Below are 17265 nucleotides of genomic sequence, written 5' to 3'. Positions count from 1 at the left end.
GCAGCTTCATGATCCTCGACTGTCTTTCCTTTTCTCGCCTTTTCTGTCTTTGGACCACTTTGTGCCCCTCATTTTCTTCTTCCAATATTGGCGAGATTTTCTAGAGTTTCCCTGTATGTGTCTCTATCTAGACAGTCAGTATCTGAAATTTCAAGGTTCTTTAATTCTTCTGTTATTTACCTTGTGTATCCTCCCACGCTTTTGTAGCTAAAAATTTTGTTAACGATCTTTTTGTTTAGTCTTTCCTCCTTCATCCTTTTCAAATGCCCAAAGAACATCAGCCTTCTGATTCTTATCTCGGTTCCCAGGTTTTTGATTTTTCTATAGATCTTCACCTGTAACCTTCTTATGTTTTCCTGGGCACATAGATTTTTCTTAAGATCCTCAAGATTTCAATTTTAAGCAACTTTTCCAAGTTGGGTAGGCATGCGGTCTCCACCCAGTATAAAATCACAGGCCTTATCACAATGTTGTAATCCCTTAAGTTTGCATTGGAGGAGGGGTTCTTTTTATTGTAAATTTTTCCTGTTTGAAAGCTTAAATTTTCTAATTTTGTGATTTTCTCTCGGATGCTTTCTTTCTCAGAACCGTTGTGACATATTATTTCCCCAAAATACTTAAATTTTCTGATCACTTTGATTTTTCCATATTTAGTGTTTAATGCTTCTTTTTTGAAATTTGTTTCAGTTTTCATGAGCTCTGTTTTTCGTAAATTTGTAGCCCTCTTTTTTCTGCTATAATTTGTAAGGTATTTATTTGACTAATAGCCTCTTCCTCTGTTTCTGCCAACAGTGCGAGATCATCTGCAAATGCCAAACAACTCACTTTTATATGATTGCTTGTGTTCCCTACTAGGGCTCCTGAGCTATTTTTTTTCCAGAATTCCTTCATGATTTAATCCAGGACTATGTTGAAAAGTATGGGAGACAAGCCGTCACCTTGTCTTAGACCTGTTTTTATCTGAAAAAGTTTGCTAATAAGACCCTGAAATTTCACTTTAGATTTTATATCTGTCAGAGTCAGTTTTATCAGATTTATAGTTTTCTGGTCTACTCCATATTCTTTCAGGATTTCCAGTAGGGTTTACCTATCAACGGAATCATAGGCTTTTTCAAAGTCAACAAAGGAAATGTAAAGATTTTTCTTTCTGGTAGTGTAGTATTTTATGAGCAGTTTAAGGCTTAGAATGTGCTCCTGACAGGACCTTCCTTTTCTAAAGCCCCCTTGGTACTCTCCTATTTTGTGATCTATTTGTAATTCCAGTCTATTCAGCATGACTTTAGATAAGATCTTACACATAACTGATAGTTATGAAATTCCTCTATAGTTATTAATGTTGGTTTTGGACCCCTTTTTTATGTAAAGGATGTGTTAAAGCCCAAAACCTCATTTTCTTTTCTTTTTTTTTTTATTTACATTTTACTTCCATTTGTTTTTTTTAATTATAGGTTTATTTTATTTTTTTTATTGGTTTGACCAATAAGTACTTGTACTTTAAATTAATATTTAAAAATTCGTTTACATAAATCATGGACAACTGAAAGTTTGTTGTGGAACAAGCATAAATACATCGCTGCAGTATAGCTTTTGTACAACAACATTCGAGCTACAATGGAATTAGTGCCTGGAAACAGACTGATAAGGCAGTCCCCAGTCTGCAGTGAGTATTAGCATAGCTTGGAGCTGACTGACTTTTGTTCCGGTCTCACCCATTATTGTTTACTCTTGTTTTCGTGGCTCTGTCTGAGTGGCCCTCATTAAATATTCAATCTACTCGACCACCATACAATCGGATGAAAGTGAAACTGAGAATGTTATCAATATGCACATATCGACCTCCTAGCCATCTGTGAGTGACTAATTTCTTTTTCTTCTCTTTCATCGAGCCTCATATTTTTTTTGTTTCCTTTATTTTTTTTTTCACCAACTGAAATACTACACGCAACAAATGAACCTACCTTTTACAGACCAGGCTGTAAATCTGATATTCTGGATATTGTATTAACAAAAAATTTTAGTTTTCCTCTATTTCCTCAAGTGATTACAGCTTTAAATTCGGACCATATCCCTGTATTAATTAATTTCTCAACTGAGATAAACAATGAAACGTTGAAAAAATCCCTCATTAATGGAGTAATCGATTGGGAAACGTACAATCTATTTGTTGATGAAAAATTACAACTGAAAAAAAATTTCCCTACCACTCAAGAGATAGATAAAAGTATAACAACGTTAAATGAATCGGTCTCAAACAGTTTACAAGAGGCAACTGTATGACCTTTCCATTTAAGGGGAAAAACATTTTCTGGCAGCTGTCCAAATTCAATACTGCTAAAAATTAAAGAAAAAAATCACGCAAGGAGACAATGGATGTGCACTAGAAACCCTGTTCACAAAAATAAATGGAACCACCTCAAATATGAAACTAAAAAGGATCTGGGTGAATGGACGTATTCTAAATATCAGGGATACGTGGAAAATTTAGACCCAAAGGATCATTCATTATGGATGGAAGGCTACGCGACGTCTATTGGATAAAGATGAAAAAATTTGAAGTCTAGTAGACAATGATGAATTCATCACCAGTGACGCCAAAAAAGCTGAAGTGTTCGCTAATTTCTTTGAGAAAACATTCTCCAACACAGAAATAAGTCCGAATTTAGTCACTGATGAAATTCACAAGTATCTAAATCTCCCCCTCGCAACAGTTGAGCTCCCACCTAAATTCACATCCCCAAAAGAAATCCAGGGCCTGATTAAAAAGCTCAAGGTAAAGAAAAGTCCTGGCCATGATTTGATCCCAGTCATAGCAATCAAAATGTTACCCAGGAAAGCTGTCGTTTATATCACGTCAATTTTTAACAGTTGCCTCCGTACTGGATACTTTCCGGATACATGGATGAAAGTCGAACTTATAGTAATTCACAAGCCTGGTAAGAACGCTTAACAAATCAGCAGCTATAGACCTATCAGTTTATTACCAATTTTTGGAAAATTACTGGAATCAGTTATAAAAAAAACAACTTAATTCTCTTTTTCAGAGCATCAAAATTATTCCTGATTTTCAATTCGGTTTTCAATACACTCATTCCACTTCTCACCAACGGGCAAGACTATTGGAATTTATAATTAGCAGATTCAAACAAAAGAGACACACCCTGGTAGCGTTCTTAAATTTCCAACAAGCATTTGATAAAGTCTGGCATCGAGGTCTCCTGTATAAACTAAAGAAAGCAGGTACTCCAAAATACCTATACAATATTCTGAACTCATTCCTTAACGGTAGAACATTTTCAGTCAGAGTTAATAATAAAAATTCAACTCCTAGACAAATCCATGCCGGTACTCCACAAGGTTCAGTCTTTTCTCTCATTCTGTTCAACTTCTACCTTCATGACATCTTCCAGTCCACACACACCTCCATAGCTATGTTCGCTGACGATACAGCTGAGTTCTCTCAACATAATGACATAATAATAGCTAGAAACACTTTGCAAAGTTACCTTAATGATCTAGAACAATATTTCACTAAATGGATGATTAGCTTGAACATTGAAAAATGTAACTCAAAAGTTTTTACTCTTCAACGCCCACCAGAACCACCGGATCTAATCCTCAAAGATAAAAATGTGAAATGGAATCCTGCCAGTGAAACAGTAAGATACCTGGGAATTCACTTAGATCACCGCCTTACCTGGAATAACCATATCAACATCAAACTAACTCAAACCTATCAAAGGTTAGCAATGCTATATCCTATCCTAAACAGAAATTTCAAACTAAAACCAGAAACAACTGTTCTTATATTTAAAACAATTCGCAGGCCACTGCTGATGTACAGATATCACAGAAACTGTGAAGTTTGGGGAGCAGCATCCTTCATGAAAACAAAAAAACTACAATCTTTTCAAAATATAGTCCTAAGAATCGCAGTTAATGCTCCTTGGTTCATAAAAAATAGCCAATTGGATCGCGAATTACAGATGGAGTCAATAGAGGATTATATCAAAAAACGGTTCATGAAGTTCCACTCCTAGTTGCCGACAGTTAAAGGAGCAGTGATCTACAACCTGGGAAACCCAACCTCAACTCGAAGACTGAAGCTCAGACTGCTGCAGGACATTCTGTTATAAATATTAATAGATATAAAATTAATTCATAGTCACACTACCTCTATTTTATTTATTATTATTACTCATTTTATTTATTCATTTTTTTTTTCTCTTTTCTTCTCTTGTCCCTTTTTCAAATTAACTTGTTTCTTTTTACTATTAGAGGGCAATTGTTTGTTTTATTTAAGTGTACCAATATCATTATTTTTTGTTATTAATTTTACTTTACCCTTTTATTAAGAAGCATTATTCTTATCTATTTATTTATTTATATTTTCCTTTAATAATAACATTTTATATAGTTAGGGATGTCTTTTGTACGAGACTATAGCCTCCCATAATCAACTGTTAAGAAAATATATATAATACAACGATTATATAAACCATGTAAGGCCCACTGTGCCGATCTGGTATAAAATAAAATGTATAAGAGAAACTGAAATACAATTTTTTTTTTATAAAGAAAATTCACCTAATTTTATATGTACATATATCCAAAGATTTTATTTTCACAATTAACTCTTTTATATTTGTAACAACAGGAAATGATTCATTTGTTTTATTTTCATTGTTCATATTTTAATTTTATTGACTTTTATATATTACTTGGAAGGTTATTTTTTTTATTATTTAATTTTCTTCATTATTTTGCTTTTTTTTATATTCATTTCAGGTCCCTCCGTCTTTAACTTTTTAACCCAAGCCAGCGAACATTTTACTCCGGGGAAGAGGTCCGTTTTTCAGTCACGAAACATCCCTCGCCCCAAAAGGATGTATGAAGGCGGTTTTCCTTCAGGTATTTCTTGTTTCTCCCAAACGTCCATAAGCATTTCCATGAATTTGTTTCTGAAGTTGTCATTCGTCAACTTCCACATTTCTGCCAATACGCTGTCTTTACCAGAGGCCTTATTATTTTTAAGTGAGTTTATTACTTCCTCTATTTCTTCTTCATCTGGTGATTTCTCATTAGGTTTTTCACAGTTTAGGTTTTCGAAATATTCTGCAAGAATTTCACAGTTTTCTTCATTGTTTAGGGCCAGAGTTCCGTCTTCTATGCATTAACAGTCCCTTTAATTTTTTCCCATGAATGCCTTGTAAAAGAGCCTAGTTTCATTCCTCTTGAAATTTTCCTCCATTTCTGCTGGTTGTTCGTTGTGGAATTTTCCTCTTGATGTTCTCATTATTTTTTATACGTCCTTCCTTTCTCACCTTTTTATATTCCTCTACATTTTCTTAGACTTCCATCCTTTTCCCTAATGGCATTTTCACATTCTATGTTCCACCATACTTTCTTCTTGTGAAGGTTCCGTGGTACCAGTTCTCTTGCAACTCTTGTTAAATTTTGTGTTAATTCTTCCCAATTTTCCGGTGTTTTGACTAATTCTAATAAGTATTGCTCTTTTTCAAGTTATTCTGGTGGTATTTCTAGTAGGTAAAAATTCATCTTAATTTGAGAAGAGAAGTGGTATGATATCACATTAATTGCTATTTTCACTCTGATGTTTTGGATATTTTTATAGTTTTTCCTGGAAGTTGCCTCATGGTCCAACTGATACTCCCCTAGGGTGTAATCAGGGGAAACCCACGTCTTTTTCTTACTGGCTTTTGCCTTGTAATGTGTTGACATGAGTTTTAAGTCAGTGTTTTCACATAGCTGTAGCAGTATTCCTCCATTCCTGTTGGTACATTTGTGTGCTGGATATTCCTCTACTATATTCCTGTATACTTTTTCTTTCTCTATTTGAACGTTGAAATCACCAAGGAGGATTTTTATCATCTCTTGTTCTAGCATTTCCCAGAATTCTTCCACTTTCTCTGAGTTTTTCTTATTATCCTCATATATGGGAGCATAAGCGTTTAGTTAGTGTATTTTATTGTAAGTAATGACAACCTGGAACTTACTCCCTTGAATTCCACTACAGTGTTCAGGAATTTTTTATCCACTACAAAGGCCATCCCAAGGTGAGGCATCAATGTCATTATCTTCTTGCCTGGGGGTCCCTTGAAGATTCTAAAACAATCCGACTATATGGTTTCTGTGTTTGTGAACCTGGTTTCATGTAATGATTCTGAAATATTTTACTATTTATTGATGTAGTAAGTAAATAATTGAATTAGTAAACCCTTATGTAATAATTCACAACATTTTTTAATTTTATCTGCAAATTTGTCCACCACAACAGTTTTTTCTCGGATTCTCTAACTTTTTCCAGAAAAATAAATTAGAAGAAACCTAGACTTCTCTATACCATCTTTAAGCACTTTCGATGAAACCATGATCCATTAGCTGTATAGTTGAAGTTACATTTGGTGGCAAGAATAAAGCTTTTATGTCTCCATCTACCAAAAAGTCATTGCTAGGATAGGAAGGGGCATTATCCAAGGGATAAATTGCTTTTGGTGGTAGATTTTTAGAAATTAATTTATTTTGAACAGCTGGAGCAAATTGTGAAGAGAACTATTCAGAAAATAAAGTTTTGTTCATCCAAACAGAACGCTGAGCTCAATAATAAACAGGCAGAGAAGTGGGGTTTATGTTTTAGAAAACTCTGGGCCTAGAAAATTTTCCTATAACAAACAAAGGGAGTTTCTGGATACCATTAGCATTCCAACAGAGTGCAATTAGTTATTCTCTCCTTTGATTTTTTGAACCCTTGACCCCCCATCTGATAACAATTTTTCTTCAGAAATAGTCAAATTGTGCACTCTTCTTCCACCTGCTCAACCAACCATCATTTGCAACAAAATTAGGATCTCCATTCATGCTTTGGTTCAGTGAAATGGCTTTTTCTTTTGCATTCATACCACTTATAGAGCAGTCTAGGCTGTGTTGCTGTATTAACCACATCCATACTGTCTCATAAAGTTTTTCTATTTTTTTTTTTTTTTAATTTATCTGAAGAACCAAATTTTTTGAACTTTTCCACCAATATTTCACTGTATTCTCACAAACCCCTAATTCCTTGACTATTTTAGCAACGTTTTCTCACTTCTCCATCCATTCAATTAATTTAATTTTTGTTGGATAAAAAGAACCATTTTCTTTCTTTTTGAAATGGGACCCATTGTTGTTTTATCACTTTATAACATGATCTTCACTATCCTACACTGGCTTTATAAAATGTACGAAAACAACATAAATAAAAATGTTGTAATGTAAAAAAATGAGTAAATAAAATTATAAACATTCAACTTTACTAGCAGAAAAAATGATCCAATGATACTTTTCATTATGAGAATCAAATGAAAACTGAGAAAAAGAGAACTGTTACAAAGGAAAAATAAATAAAAGAGGGTTTCTTTGGAAAAAAAATCAAGCTTTGACTTCACTAGTTAAGTGATTATTTCACGGTAAGATGATAATTGTTCTGACACCGACAGAATGGTACCATTGTTTTACTATTTAAGGAAACATTTTACAAAAATGTTTGATTGTCAACACAATATTTACAATTTTTATTATTATAATTTATTTATGGGATATTAGTGAAGTGATAAAATATTGTATTAGCTTTTCCTTTATTTCAATATAATATACAATAAAAATATATAACAGATTTTAAGTTACAGAATTATTATGTTCTCTTAAACACATAGCTCATATAATTGATAATCTTGTGGTGGCAAGATTAACGTCTTCAGCAGCAATATTTGACGTTTGCAAAGAGAGTGTTTGAAATGGGTTTGCCACTGTCGAAATTATTATCAACATTTTTATTTCTTTAGTATATTTCGTTTAAACCTATTTTTAATTATAATTCATTTAAAGTTTCATTATTTTACATTTGTTTTAGTGGCAAACCCATTTGAAACCTCTCACCATATGATCAATTACAATTAATTAATTATGAAGAACTTGTGTTGTTATATAAAAAAACTGAACGTTATGTTAATAGTAATTATGAATGTGTTATATATGTCAAGTGTAAATATTGTTGTTTTGACAAATAAAGAACGTAACTAAAGAGCCATCTTTACCGTTACACAGGAACACGCACTAAAGTGGTAACCTCGAACGTAAGTTTATTGTTTATTTTTCGTATAATTTTATTGAACTCTAGTGAAGCATGCATGGGCACAATTTAATCGACCTGCTGACCGGTGAAGAGGAGCAAAAGGAATTAGTAGAATCGGCAAAAATACTCAACACATTGTATCGGCTACCCACATTTTATAGGGAAGAACCTGACCTGTGGTTCATACAAGTTGAGGCAGTGTTCAGCTCTTGTAGTATAGCTAATAGTAAAACTAAGTTTCAGCTGATCATCGCCCAACTGGATTTAGCAGCTCTAAACCAGGTTGCCGATCTTGCCCGGTACCCCCCTGCCACTGAGCCATACGAGAGGCTAAAAGAGCGGCTACTCTCCATATTTGGGCCCTCAGACCACTCCAGAATTACGAAGTTATTGGAGGAACAGAGGCTAGGCGATCAACGGCCATCGCAGTTTCTTCGAGAAATGCAGCTATTGGCCGCAGGTAAGGTTCCTGCAGATATGCTCAACACCTTGTGGCTAAGAGTGTTACCTCAGGAAATGAGCAATCTTAGCCGCCACAGATCACCCGGATTCCACGAAGCTGGCACATCTGGCAAAGAGAGTGTTTGAAATGGGTTTGCCACTTTCGAAATTATTATCAACATTGTCAAGTGTAAATATTGTTGTATTGACAAATAAAGAACGTAACTAAAGAGCCATCTTTATCGTTACACAGGAACACGCACTAAAATCTAATAATCGAATGTTAATTTTAGTTTATCGAATTTGACATTACATATGTGTTTATTCCTTTTTTGTATAAAATTGAAAAATTTACAAAATTAATTTTCCAATTTTCCTTGGCACCAGATACCAGAACACTGGAAAAGGGAGAGTCGATTTCATTCATACTTTTTATGAAGAAACTTTGCAACAGTCAAAGATAATTAATATATAGTGAAAAAGGTTGGGGACTTCTACCAAAGTGTAAAGAGGTATGGCCAGGGTTTTCAGTTCAACAACACTAAATAAAACACAATTCTATGAACGGCCCGAAGTAAAAGTTACAAACCAGAGAATAGGTTTTGAAAATAGTTTTCACGGTTTAACAGGTTTAATACTTTTGTGTGTATGACATCCAATGTCTTTCATACAAAATCTGAATAAACACTAACAACATGACTAATATTCACAAATACAATAGAAATACACACTTATGCATTAACTTTTGAATAATAAGAACTAGTTACATAATTGAAATGTAAATAATATTTACTAAGTTTTGTAAATTCAGTGTGTTGTCAAGGACCAGTCAAGGTATATCTAACATACTTTCATTGAGTAGTTTTATTTATTTTAGCTAATGTTTCAATACAGATTGTAGGTTAGCATTAGACAATTAGCTAGATGGGAATGTCCATATAGCCCACAGTATCATCTTGAGAGAAAATAACATCTCTTCATAGCTTATAGCCCTAATAAAACAAAATGTAGAATGAAACCTCACTAAATAAAAATTAAACAACTAAATGATTTTATCATGTTTTATTTACTCCGATAAAGATACCCTAAAAAATAAGAAAATTGTTAATGTTGATTAAGTATAGAGAAACTTTGGGGTGGAGTGGAGAGTGAAAGAGAGAAATAGATTGAAAGACAGAGAGAGAGACATACCCTAGTTCATTGGATGCAGTCATATTGATACACTGTAAATGTTTATTATCCTGATACAATCTCCCGTTGTTCCTAGCACCAGCTCTTGATTGTTTGAACTCAGTTTGGTCACGCCATTTGGACCTTCCTTTTACAGTTTCCCACCCACCTAGAAAATAATCACATATTTACCAAACTATTTTATGTCATATCAGCATATAGATAGAAATTAATATAAGTTATGATGCTATACCATAATTTTTCAACAATAAAAGCAATGTTTTCGTTTTGAAAAGATAAACTGATTATTATTTAATTTGTTCAGAAATCAGTTGTGACTAAAAAACAAAACACCAAGTTAAGTTTTCATTACAAACCTATGTTTTGGCCCAAACATGTGTGCCATCCTCAGGGCTAAAATAAAATTTAATAGAATATCTTATACTTTTATTTTTTACTCAGTTTTTATGTTTTTCGTACTTATATTTGTACTAGTTTTACTTCTGTCAATTACTTTTTGCTTAGATTATTTTGTATGAATCTCTAAAATCTACTTTTGCTCTGAAAATATTCTATGCATTTGGGACAAAAAATCGGCTTTTAATAGCAATGTAACATAATTTTTTGTTTTTTGAGTCACATAAATTAATTTTTTGACAATCTATAATCCATTTATCATCTGTGATCATTCAGTTGGTATGAGTAAAGAGGGCATATTAAATGGATTTGTCACTTCTAAAATTATTTTCAACATTTTTATTTCATAGTTCAAATATTTATTTAAAACCCACTTTTGTAAATAATTAATTTTCTTTATTCTTATTTTAGAGCTAGTTTTTATATCAATCACAGAAAAATCCAATAGATACCTCTCACCACCTGGTTTGTTCTATTTTGAGTTGTTTTGGTTAAGGTCTATCCCTATTATTTTATGTGTTAAAGTTTTATGCTTATAAACCTGAAATTTATTCTAAGGCCTCTCTTAGCCTAAAGATTCTGAATGATGTTAATGTGAACAAAGAAATGTATTATTTACATTGAATTCCACAATACTCACCCTGTATCAATGAAGTAAAGGGTTGGGAAATAAGTCCTTTTGGTTTTTGTATTATATGTTTTGTTTATAATACGTCACATTTTTCTGATGCAATTAATCCAAACAGAGGATTGTTTATCCAATTTGTAATATGTAAACAGTTATGTCTGTTGGCACTTGTTAAGATTAGGTCAGTATTGTGTTTGTGATCCAGCTGAGAAGATGGACGGAAATATTGTGCATTATAGACATATTTTGCTTTATTACTTAAAAAAAGGAAAGCGAGCTGCAGAGGCACATAATAAAATATGTGGGGTCTATGGGGATAATGCCTTAACAGAGCACACATGCCAAAATTGGTTTGCCAAGTTTCAAGCAGGGAATTGTGACATAAACGAAGCACCGTGACCTGGTAGCCCACAAGAAATTGAAACCATTGATGTTAAGGCGATAGTCGATCTAAATCCATCCCAATCAGTGCGAGACATTGCAGAGGTCCTAGACGTATCACATAGAAGTGTAGAAAATCATTTGTGGAAGCTTGACTACATTTTTAGGCTTGATGTTTGGGTCCCCCACTCCCTGACTGAAGCCAACTGGGCCACACGCATTTCCATTTGCGATTAACTGTGGAAACACCAAGAAAACGATCCATTTCATAAAAGACTTGTGACAGGGGATGAAAAGTGGATTGTCTACAATAATGTGGTGCAAAAAAATCTTGGAGACCCAGCAACGAACCACATCTGAAGTGGGATTGCACCCAAAGATGATAATGCTTTCTGTATGGTGGGATTTCAAGGGTGTGATTTTTTATGAGCTGTTGCCACAAGGTGTATTGATCGATTCCACTGTATACTGCTCACAATTAACAAAATTGGATGAATCGATTCAAATAAAACGCCCAGAACTGACAAATCAAAAGGGTGTCGTCTTTCATCATGACAATGCCAGGCTCCACACTTCGTTAATCACCCCCAATAAATTCTTAGCCTTTGGATGGGATCTTTTGCCCCACCCTCCCTATTCACTGGACCTTGCATCTAGTGACTACTGCTTATTCTGGTCTCTACAAAATTCCTTTAGTGAAAAACAGTTTGAAAACAAACAGGGTGTCAGGGAGCACCTTGATCACTTTTTTGCTTATAAACCACAGGCATTCTATGAACATGGAATTATTCAGCTATTGGAGAGATGGGGTAAGGTAATCGAAAGTAACAGACATTACACTGTAAATTAAAATAAATATTATCTACAAAATATACTTGATTTTCTTTTACCCACAAAAACCGAAAGGATTTATTTGCCAACCCTATAAAAAGTTAATAATAACATAATTTCAATACCTGAATCATTATTTTCATCATCAATACAGCTTGAAATTGGTCCATTTGTTTTTTCGACAAATTCTTTTACTGTTCTTGTATTGTTCTACAGAAGGAAAACATTAACATAAAATTAGAAAATCTAATAATAAATTTTAATTTTAACAATTTAATGCAATAAATCTAGGGTATATATTTAATATAATATATAATAAATATCAAGATGATTCAGACACTGGTTAGCTTAGAAATAAAATTATATATCTTTGGTTTTTCTCAACACTATTTCTTATCTATTTAAATTATTTGATCATATTAATAAATAATAAACATCAATAAATAGATTTAAATTATTACATTGTGAAACTCCACTTCTTATGAACATTCTGGTGCAAATTTTAATATAACTAAAAAATGCTCTTCAGTAGTCAAAATTATCATAGTAAATAAAGAACTTTTTAGAAGATACTTAGTTGACTATATCATATATATGGAGCAAGATAGTCTGGATGCAGTAAAAAAAGACCATTAAATAGTAGACAGCTATTTATTAAGCACCAACATTTTGTCCCACTTTGCAGGGCTTCATCATGGCTAAAAACAATATTAAAAAAAAACTAAAATATTGTAAACAAGGTAGGAGTATAAGATATAGTGATTCATCAAATTTGTGTAGCTGTTTTTTTGACCAATTCTTTTTACTGCTTTAGTATTGTTCTAAAGAAGGAAAATATTACCATAAAATTATAAAACATAATAATAAATTGTAACTTTAACTATTTAATGTGATAAATCCAGGGTATCCAGGGTTATAATATATAACACAATCAAAATCAAGATGATTCAAATACTTGGCTTAAGACTAAAATTTTAAATTTGTAAAAAGAGTAGAAGATGTATGACAGGGTAAGAGTACTTACCCTGTTTACAATATTTTAGTTTTTTTATCTAGTTTTTAGCCCTGATGAAGTCCTGCAAAGTGGGGTGAAATGTTGATGCTTAGCAAATAGCTGTATTTCTATACTATTTGAGTTTCTTTTTTGACTGGACCTGAACCATCTTCCTTAACAAAAAACTTTTAAAAAAAAGTAATGATGTATTTCATATAACATAATTATTAGAGCTTTTAATAGAAGATTAATAATTTTTCATACCTAATGGAAATTACACTTATGTATGGTATGTATGAGTGTAAGAACAATTATTAATCTTAAGGTGCAGTTAAAAACCTCATTTTTAAGTTGTTTTTTTTTTAATATATATTTTAAAATGTTCAAATAATGTACCTATATAAGTAAAAATTATTTTTTCATAACAAAATTATAATGGTTCATTTTTGTGTAATGAATTTCAAAGTAAACATCCATATCCTGATAAACCTAGAACTCTGTCTGGAGAAATATCAGAATAAATATGATAAATTGAATCAAATTCTGCCAAGATTTCAGATGTAAGAGGTTCTAAGAAAAACTTAAGAGGTGATACGCTACTTATTTCGTAGTATCAGTTTACGGAGGTTACACAGCGTGGAGATTTGAGATATAGAAACCAAATTATTTAAAAAAATTAGTGTAATTTTTATTCCCATACCTAATTTACACGTAAATGGTAAGATTTAGGTTGATTACCTGCTTTAATGGAAATGAAGGCAACTGATAGTTGGTATTTTTCAATTTTCTTTTGTTTGTGTTCAAAAATGGACGGACAGGTTGTTTCTCTATGGTTGATGATGATTTGAATAACTTAGAAAAAGTCCCTTTTTCTTCATTTGAATTTTCACAATTTGATTTATACTTCGATTTGTCACTCATAAGTTTCGAACCATTTCCTGAACATGTTATCTCATAAGAAGGTTTAATGTTATTGATTTTTACAGCAGTCTTGTTGCGAATTTTTTGTTTTGAGTGAGAATAGATTGGTTTTAATTCAGGGAAGTGAATTAGACATTCATCTTCACCAAGACCTAAGATTACATTGCTTTGTGAAACAATTATCTGTTCAGGTATTTGAGGTTCCACAACCATAGAAGTTTCACTGACATTTTTGTCAGGTGGAAGTGGTTCTGTACTTGAAGTAATGTTTTCTAGCTTTTCGTTTGAAATTTCCTCAGGAGTTTTGCGATTATCTTCTACACCTAAACCTTCATTCACAACATACAATTTTTCTTTTAAATCAGATGTAAGCAAAGGTAAAGAAACATCTTTCACCTCTTGTCTATTACTTGTATCTTTTTCACAATTTAAATCTTCATTTTTTTCATTTTTGTCAGAATTAGGTATATCATTTTTATTACAAATGATAACTATGTCACTATCATCAGAAAAAGCACTTGGAGGTCTGTCTTCTGTTTCATTTTTAGCAATATCTAATGGCTGCAAACACGTTTCACTAGTTGAATATACAAACGAATGGTTTATTCCTGAGTTTATTGAACACTGCATTTGTTCTGCTACAACATTCCCCAATGGGCCAATTGGATACATATTTCCAGTCCCTAAACTGTTAGTGTACAAAGAATAAGGTAAATGAATATGTGGAACATGAGGAATATAATGATGAGGAACTTGTAAAGTTGGATGCTGAAAAGGATTAAGATTTATTTGAGTTGAGTATTGCCAAAAGTTTGGAGGTAATACATTCTGAGTATAAGACAAATTGACAAGACTAGCATTTAAATGTCTCTCTTCTTCGTTGTAACCTGCAGATGATTGGGAATAGAACTGATTGTGAATTCCAGCCTTTGGGTCAATATGTGATTGGATTGTAGAATTACTGATAGAATTCCGTTCACTTTCTGACAAACCATAGTCCCAAGAAGCTTGAAAATCATGTTCTGAAGAATAAGCTGGGACAAAGTCTGGAGCAGAAACATTTACTCCAGCTGATTTGGGTGCACTTCTATTTTTTTCTTCTTTAAATGAAAAATGGGATTTGTTAAGTCCTGGTTCAGATTTCGCTCTCCTAAAAGAACGGGTGCGAGACATTTTCTGAAAAAAAAGAAAAGAAATACATATAACAGATGATAGTTTGTTATTAAATAATCATAACCTAAAATAGTATTAAAAAAGAAAACAAATGGTAGTGGCAACATAAAGCTAATGTTTATTAATTTATAGAGGGTGTTCCAGGAGAAAATGTCAGCAACCAAGGAAGGAATGTTTTACCAAAAATGCAATTCAGTGACCAACCTAAACTTCTTATCTCAATTTGTTGTGGAGATATGATTTTTTCAGAAAACCATATTTTTCCAATAAAAACCCATAACAAATTAAAATTTCTTTACTGTAACATTTTTCAACTATTGTCTACAATGAATTTTCCATAAGATAGCAACTAATTTATACTTTGTGAAGTATATCAGTTTAATATCAAGTTTTATTGGGTGCAAAAGTTAAAAACATAAGATACCTACAACAATATAAGCACCTAGTATTTTTTTATCCTTGTTTTGGTTTCTCAAACCTAAGTTTTTTCTCATAGTATAGTTTTTGAATGTGTTACTACAACAAAAACAGTTTTATTAGTTTAGAATGATTTTTATTGTTTTTCTAACAATTCCAATTTTAATTCTTAATTTTTTTAATTGAGGTCTCTGCTCAACCTTCTCAAAGAAATTTGCCAAAAAGAAGGATTGCCCAAGTGAGTGATATGAAAATGGCTTAAAGATTTTATGTAAGACCTTATGCTCCCAGCAATTCAGGAGTCTGTCACTTTGGATTTCCGAGCGGCAGTCAGGGACAATGTCTTATACCTATAAGTGACTACAGGGCTTTTCATAATCCAATGAGCTATGAGTTTAGTTCAGAGTGAGAGTCCTGGAATTCATGACATGGATAGGTATTTTTTATGAGGACAGCCGCTGCCAAGACATCTTCCTTAAAGGCAAGACTGATCAGGCTAACCCTATAAATATGGAAATAAAATGTACCAGAATAAGTCAAAGTGAGGTGATAATCTACCTTGGCATTAAGTTAGGCTACAATGTCACATATCACTTGGAATATCTGGCTGGTAGGGTGGCCCAAGTAATTGATGGACTAAGCCACATGATATTGCAATCTGGGGCCTTAGGCATCTGGCCACGATAACTATAAAGAAGTCGTTGAAGGTATCCTAAGTTATGTGTTTCCCTTCTGGTTCCAAAACAACACACAAAGACAGCATTATCTGGGAGGATACAATGGAGAAGTGGGGACAGCAGTGGGTGAGAATACTGAAACGGAGTACCCTTAGAAAATGTTTTCCCACTATACAATGTCGGCTGCAGAGGAAATGGATCCTCCGGGACTATTGGATTTCACAATTACTCATGATACATGGGGGTTACAGAACCAAGTTGCATAGACTTGGCCTGGATATAGACCCCTATGTCCTGCTTGTAGTGACCTGGAAACTGCTGAGCATGTGGTCAAAACTTACACTGCTTTTAAGGGAATACGGGCAAAAACCACAGGAATTTACGTCCCCACAACAGAGGAGTTTCCTCAGTGAGCGAGAAAAACTTCCCATGGTTCAAGGATTTCATTTATGCAGGAAAGACGGGGGTCGGTCCAGCCTACTTCAACATTGGAGGTCGAAAACAGAGAGAACCACCGCCAGAAAGACTACCAGAAGCTGGAAACAAACCTCTGCCAGGGAAGTAAGAAGATTTGCAGAGAAACATCAAATTATCTACAATGTTTAATTGCAGTAGTGAGTTGTTACACGGTAATGTGTAACATCCCACTATTGTAAATGCCCATATTCCCAAAACAGCAGGGTAGAGAGAAAAGTAAAATAAAATAAATAAATGGCAAGGATCGTGCATTTGAACAGTGGGAACTGGAAGAAGTTTAAGAAGCTTTTGACAGCGACAAATCAAGAAAGTGCTTCAGCAAAATAAAGCAAATGAAAGCAAGTTTCAACTATCAGGTCACTTAATGCAAGGACACTAATGGAAACCAAATAACCGACCCTCAAAAACTAAGTGAAAGGTGGACAAACTATTTCCACATCCTGTTGAACCAGAGCAGTGTTAAGGGACAAGAAGTACAACCAGATCTGATACAGGTCAGTATGAAAGTTCAATTTAATCTATTATATTTCAACTCTCAATAGAGCCTCTGATCCTCCAGAGAAGAGAAGAGAAAGAAATTTATTCAATCATGCTGCCCAAATACATCGGG

At 33.2% G+C, this 17265-nt stretch overlaps 1 protein-coding gene across 3 annotated transcripts in view; it reads right to left on the bottom strand.

Annotated features, from left to right (window-relative positions):
* Positions 1-17265, bottom strand: part of ssp3 (short spindle 3) — a 78124-nt gene that overhangs the window by 49158 nt on the left and 11701 nt on the right. For all 3 annotated transcript variants that reach the window (XM_014418127.3, XM_014418128.3, XM_014418129.3), the window contains exons 5-7: positions 13729-15087; positions 12122-12206; positions 9761-9908 (exon numbers count right to left, since the gene is read on the bottom strand). In XM_014418127.3, coding sequence (XP_014273613.1) covers positions 9761-9908; positions 12122-12206; positions 13729-15087 — 1592 coding nt within the window. The remainder of the gene's footprint in view (positions 1-9760; positions 9909-12121; positions 12207-13728; positions 15088-17265) is intronic.

The sequence above is a fragment of the Halyomorpha halys genome, unplaced genomic scaffold (genome assembly GCF_000696795.3).
Source record: "Halyomorpha halys isolate HHAL.00 unplaced genomic scaffold, Hhal_1.1 Scaffold179.1, whole genome shotgun sequence".
Taxonomy (NCBI): Eukaryota; Metazoa; Arthropoda; class Insecta; order Hemiptera; family Pentatomidae; genus Halyomorpha; species Halyomorpha halys.
Note: the sequence above shows the minus strand (reverse complement) of the source record. Positions and strands in the feature narration are given on the sequence as shown.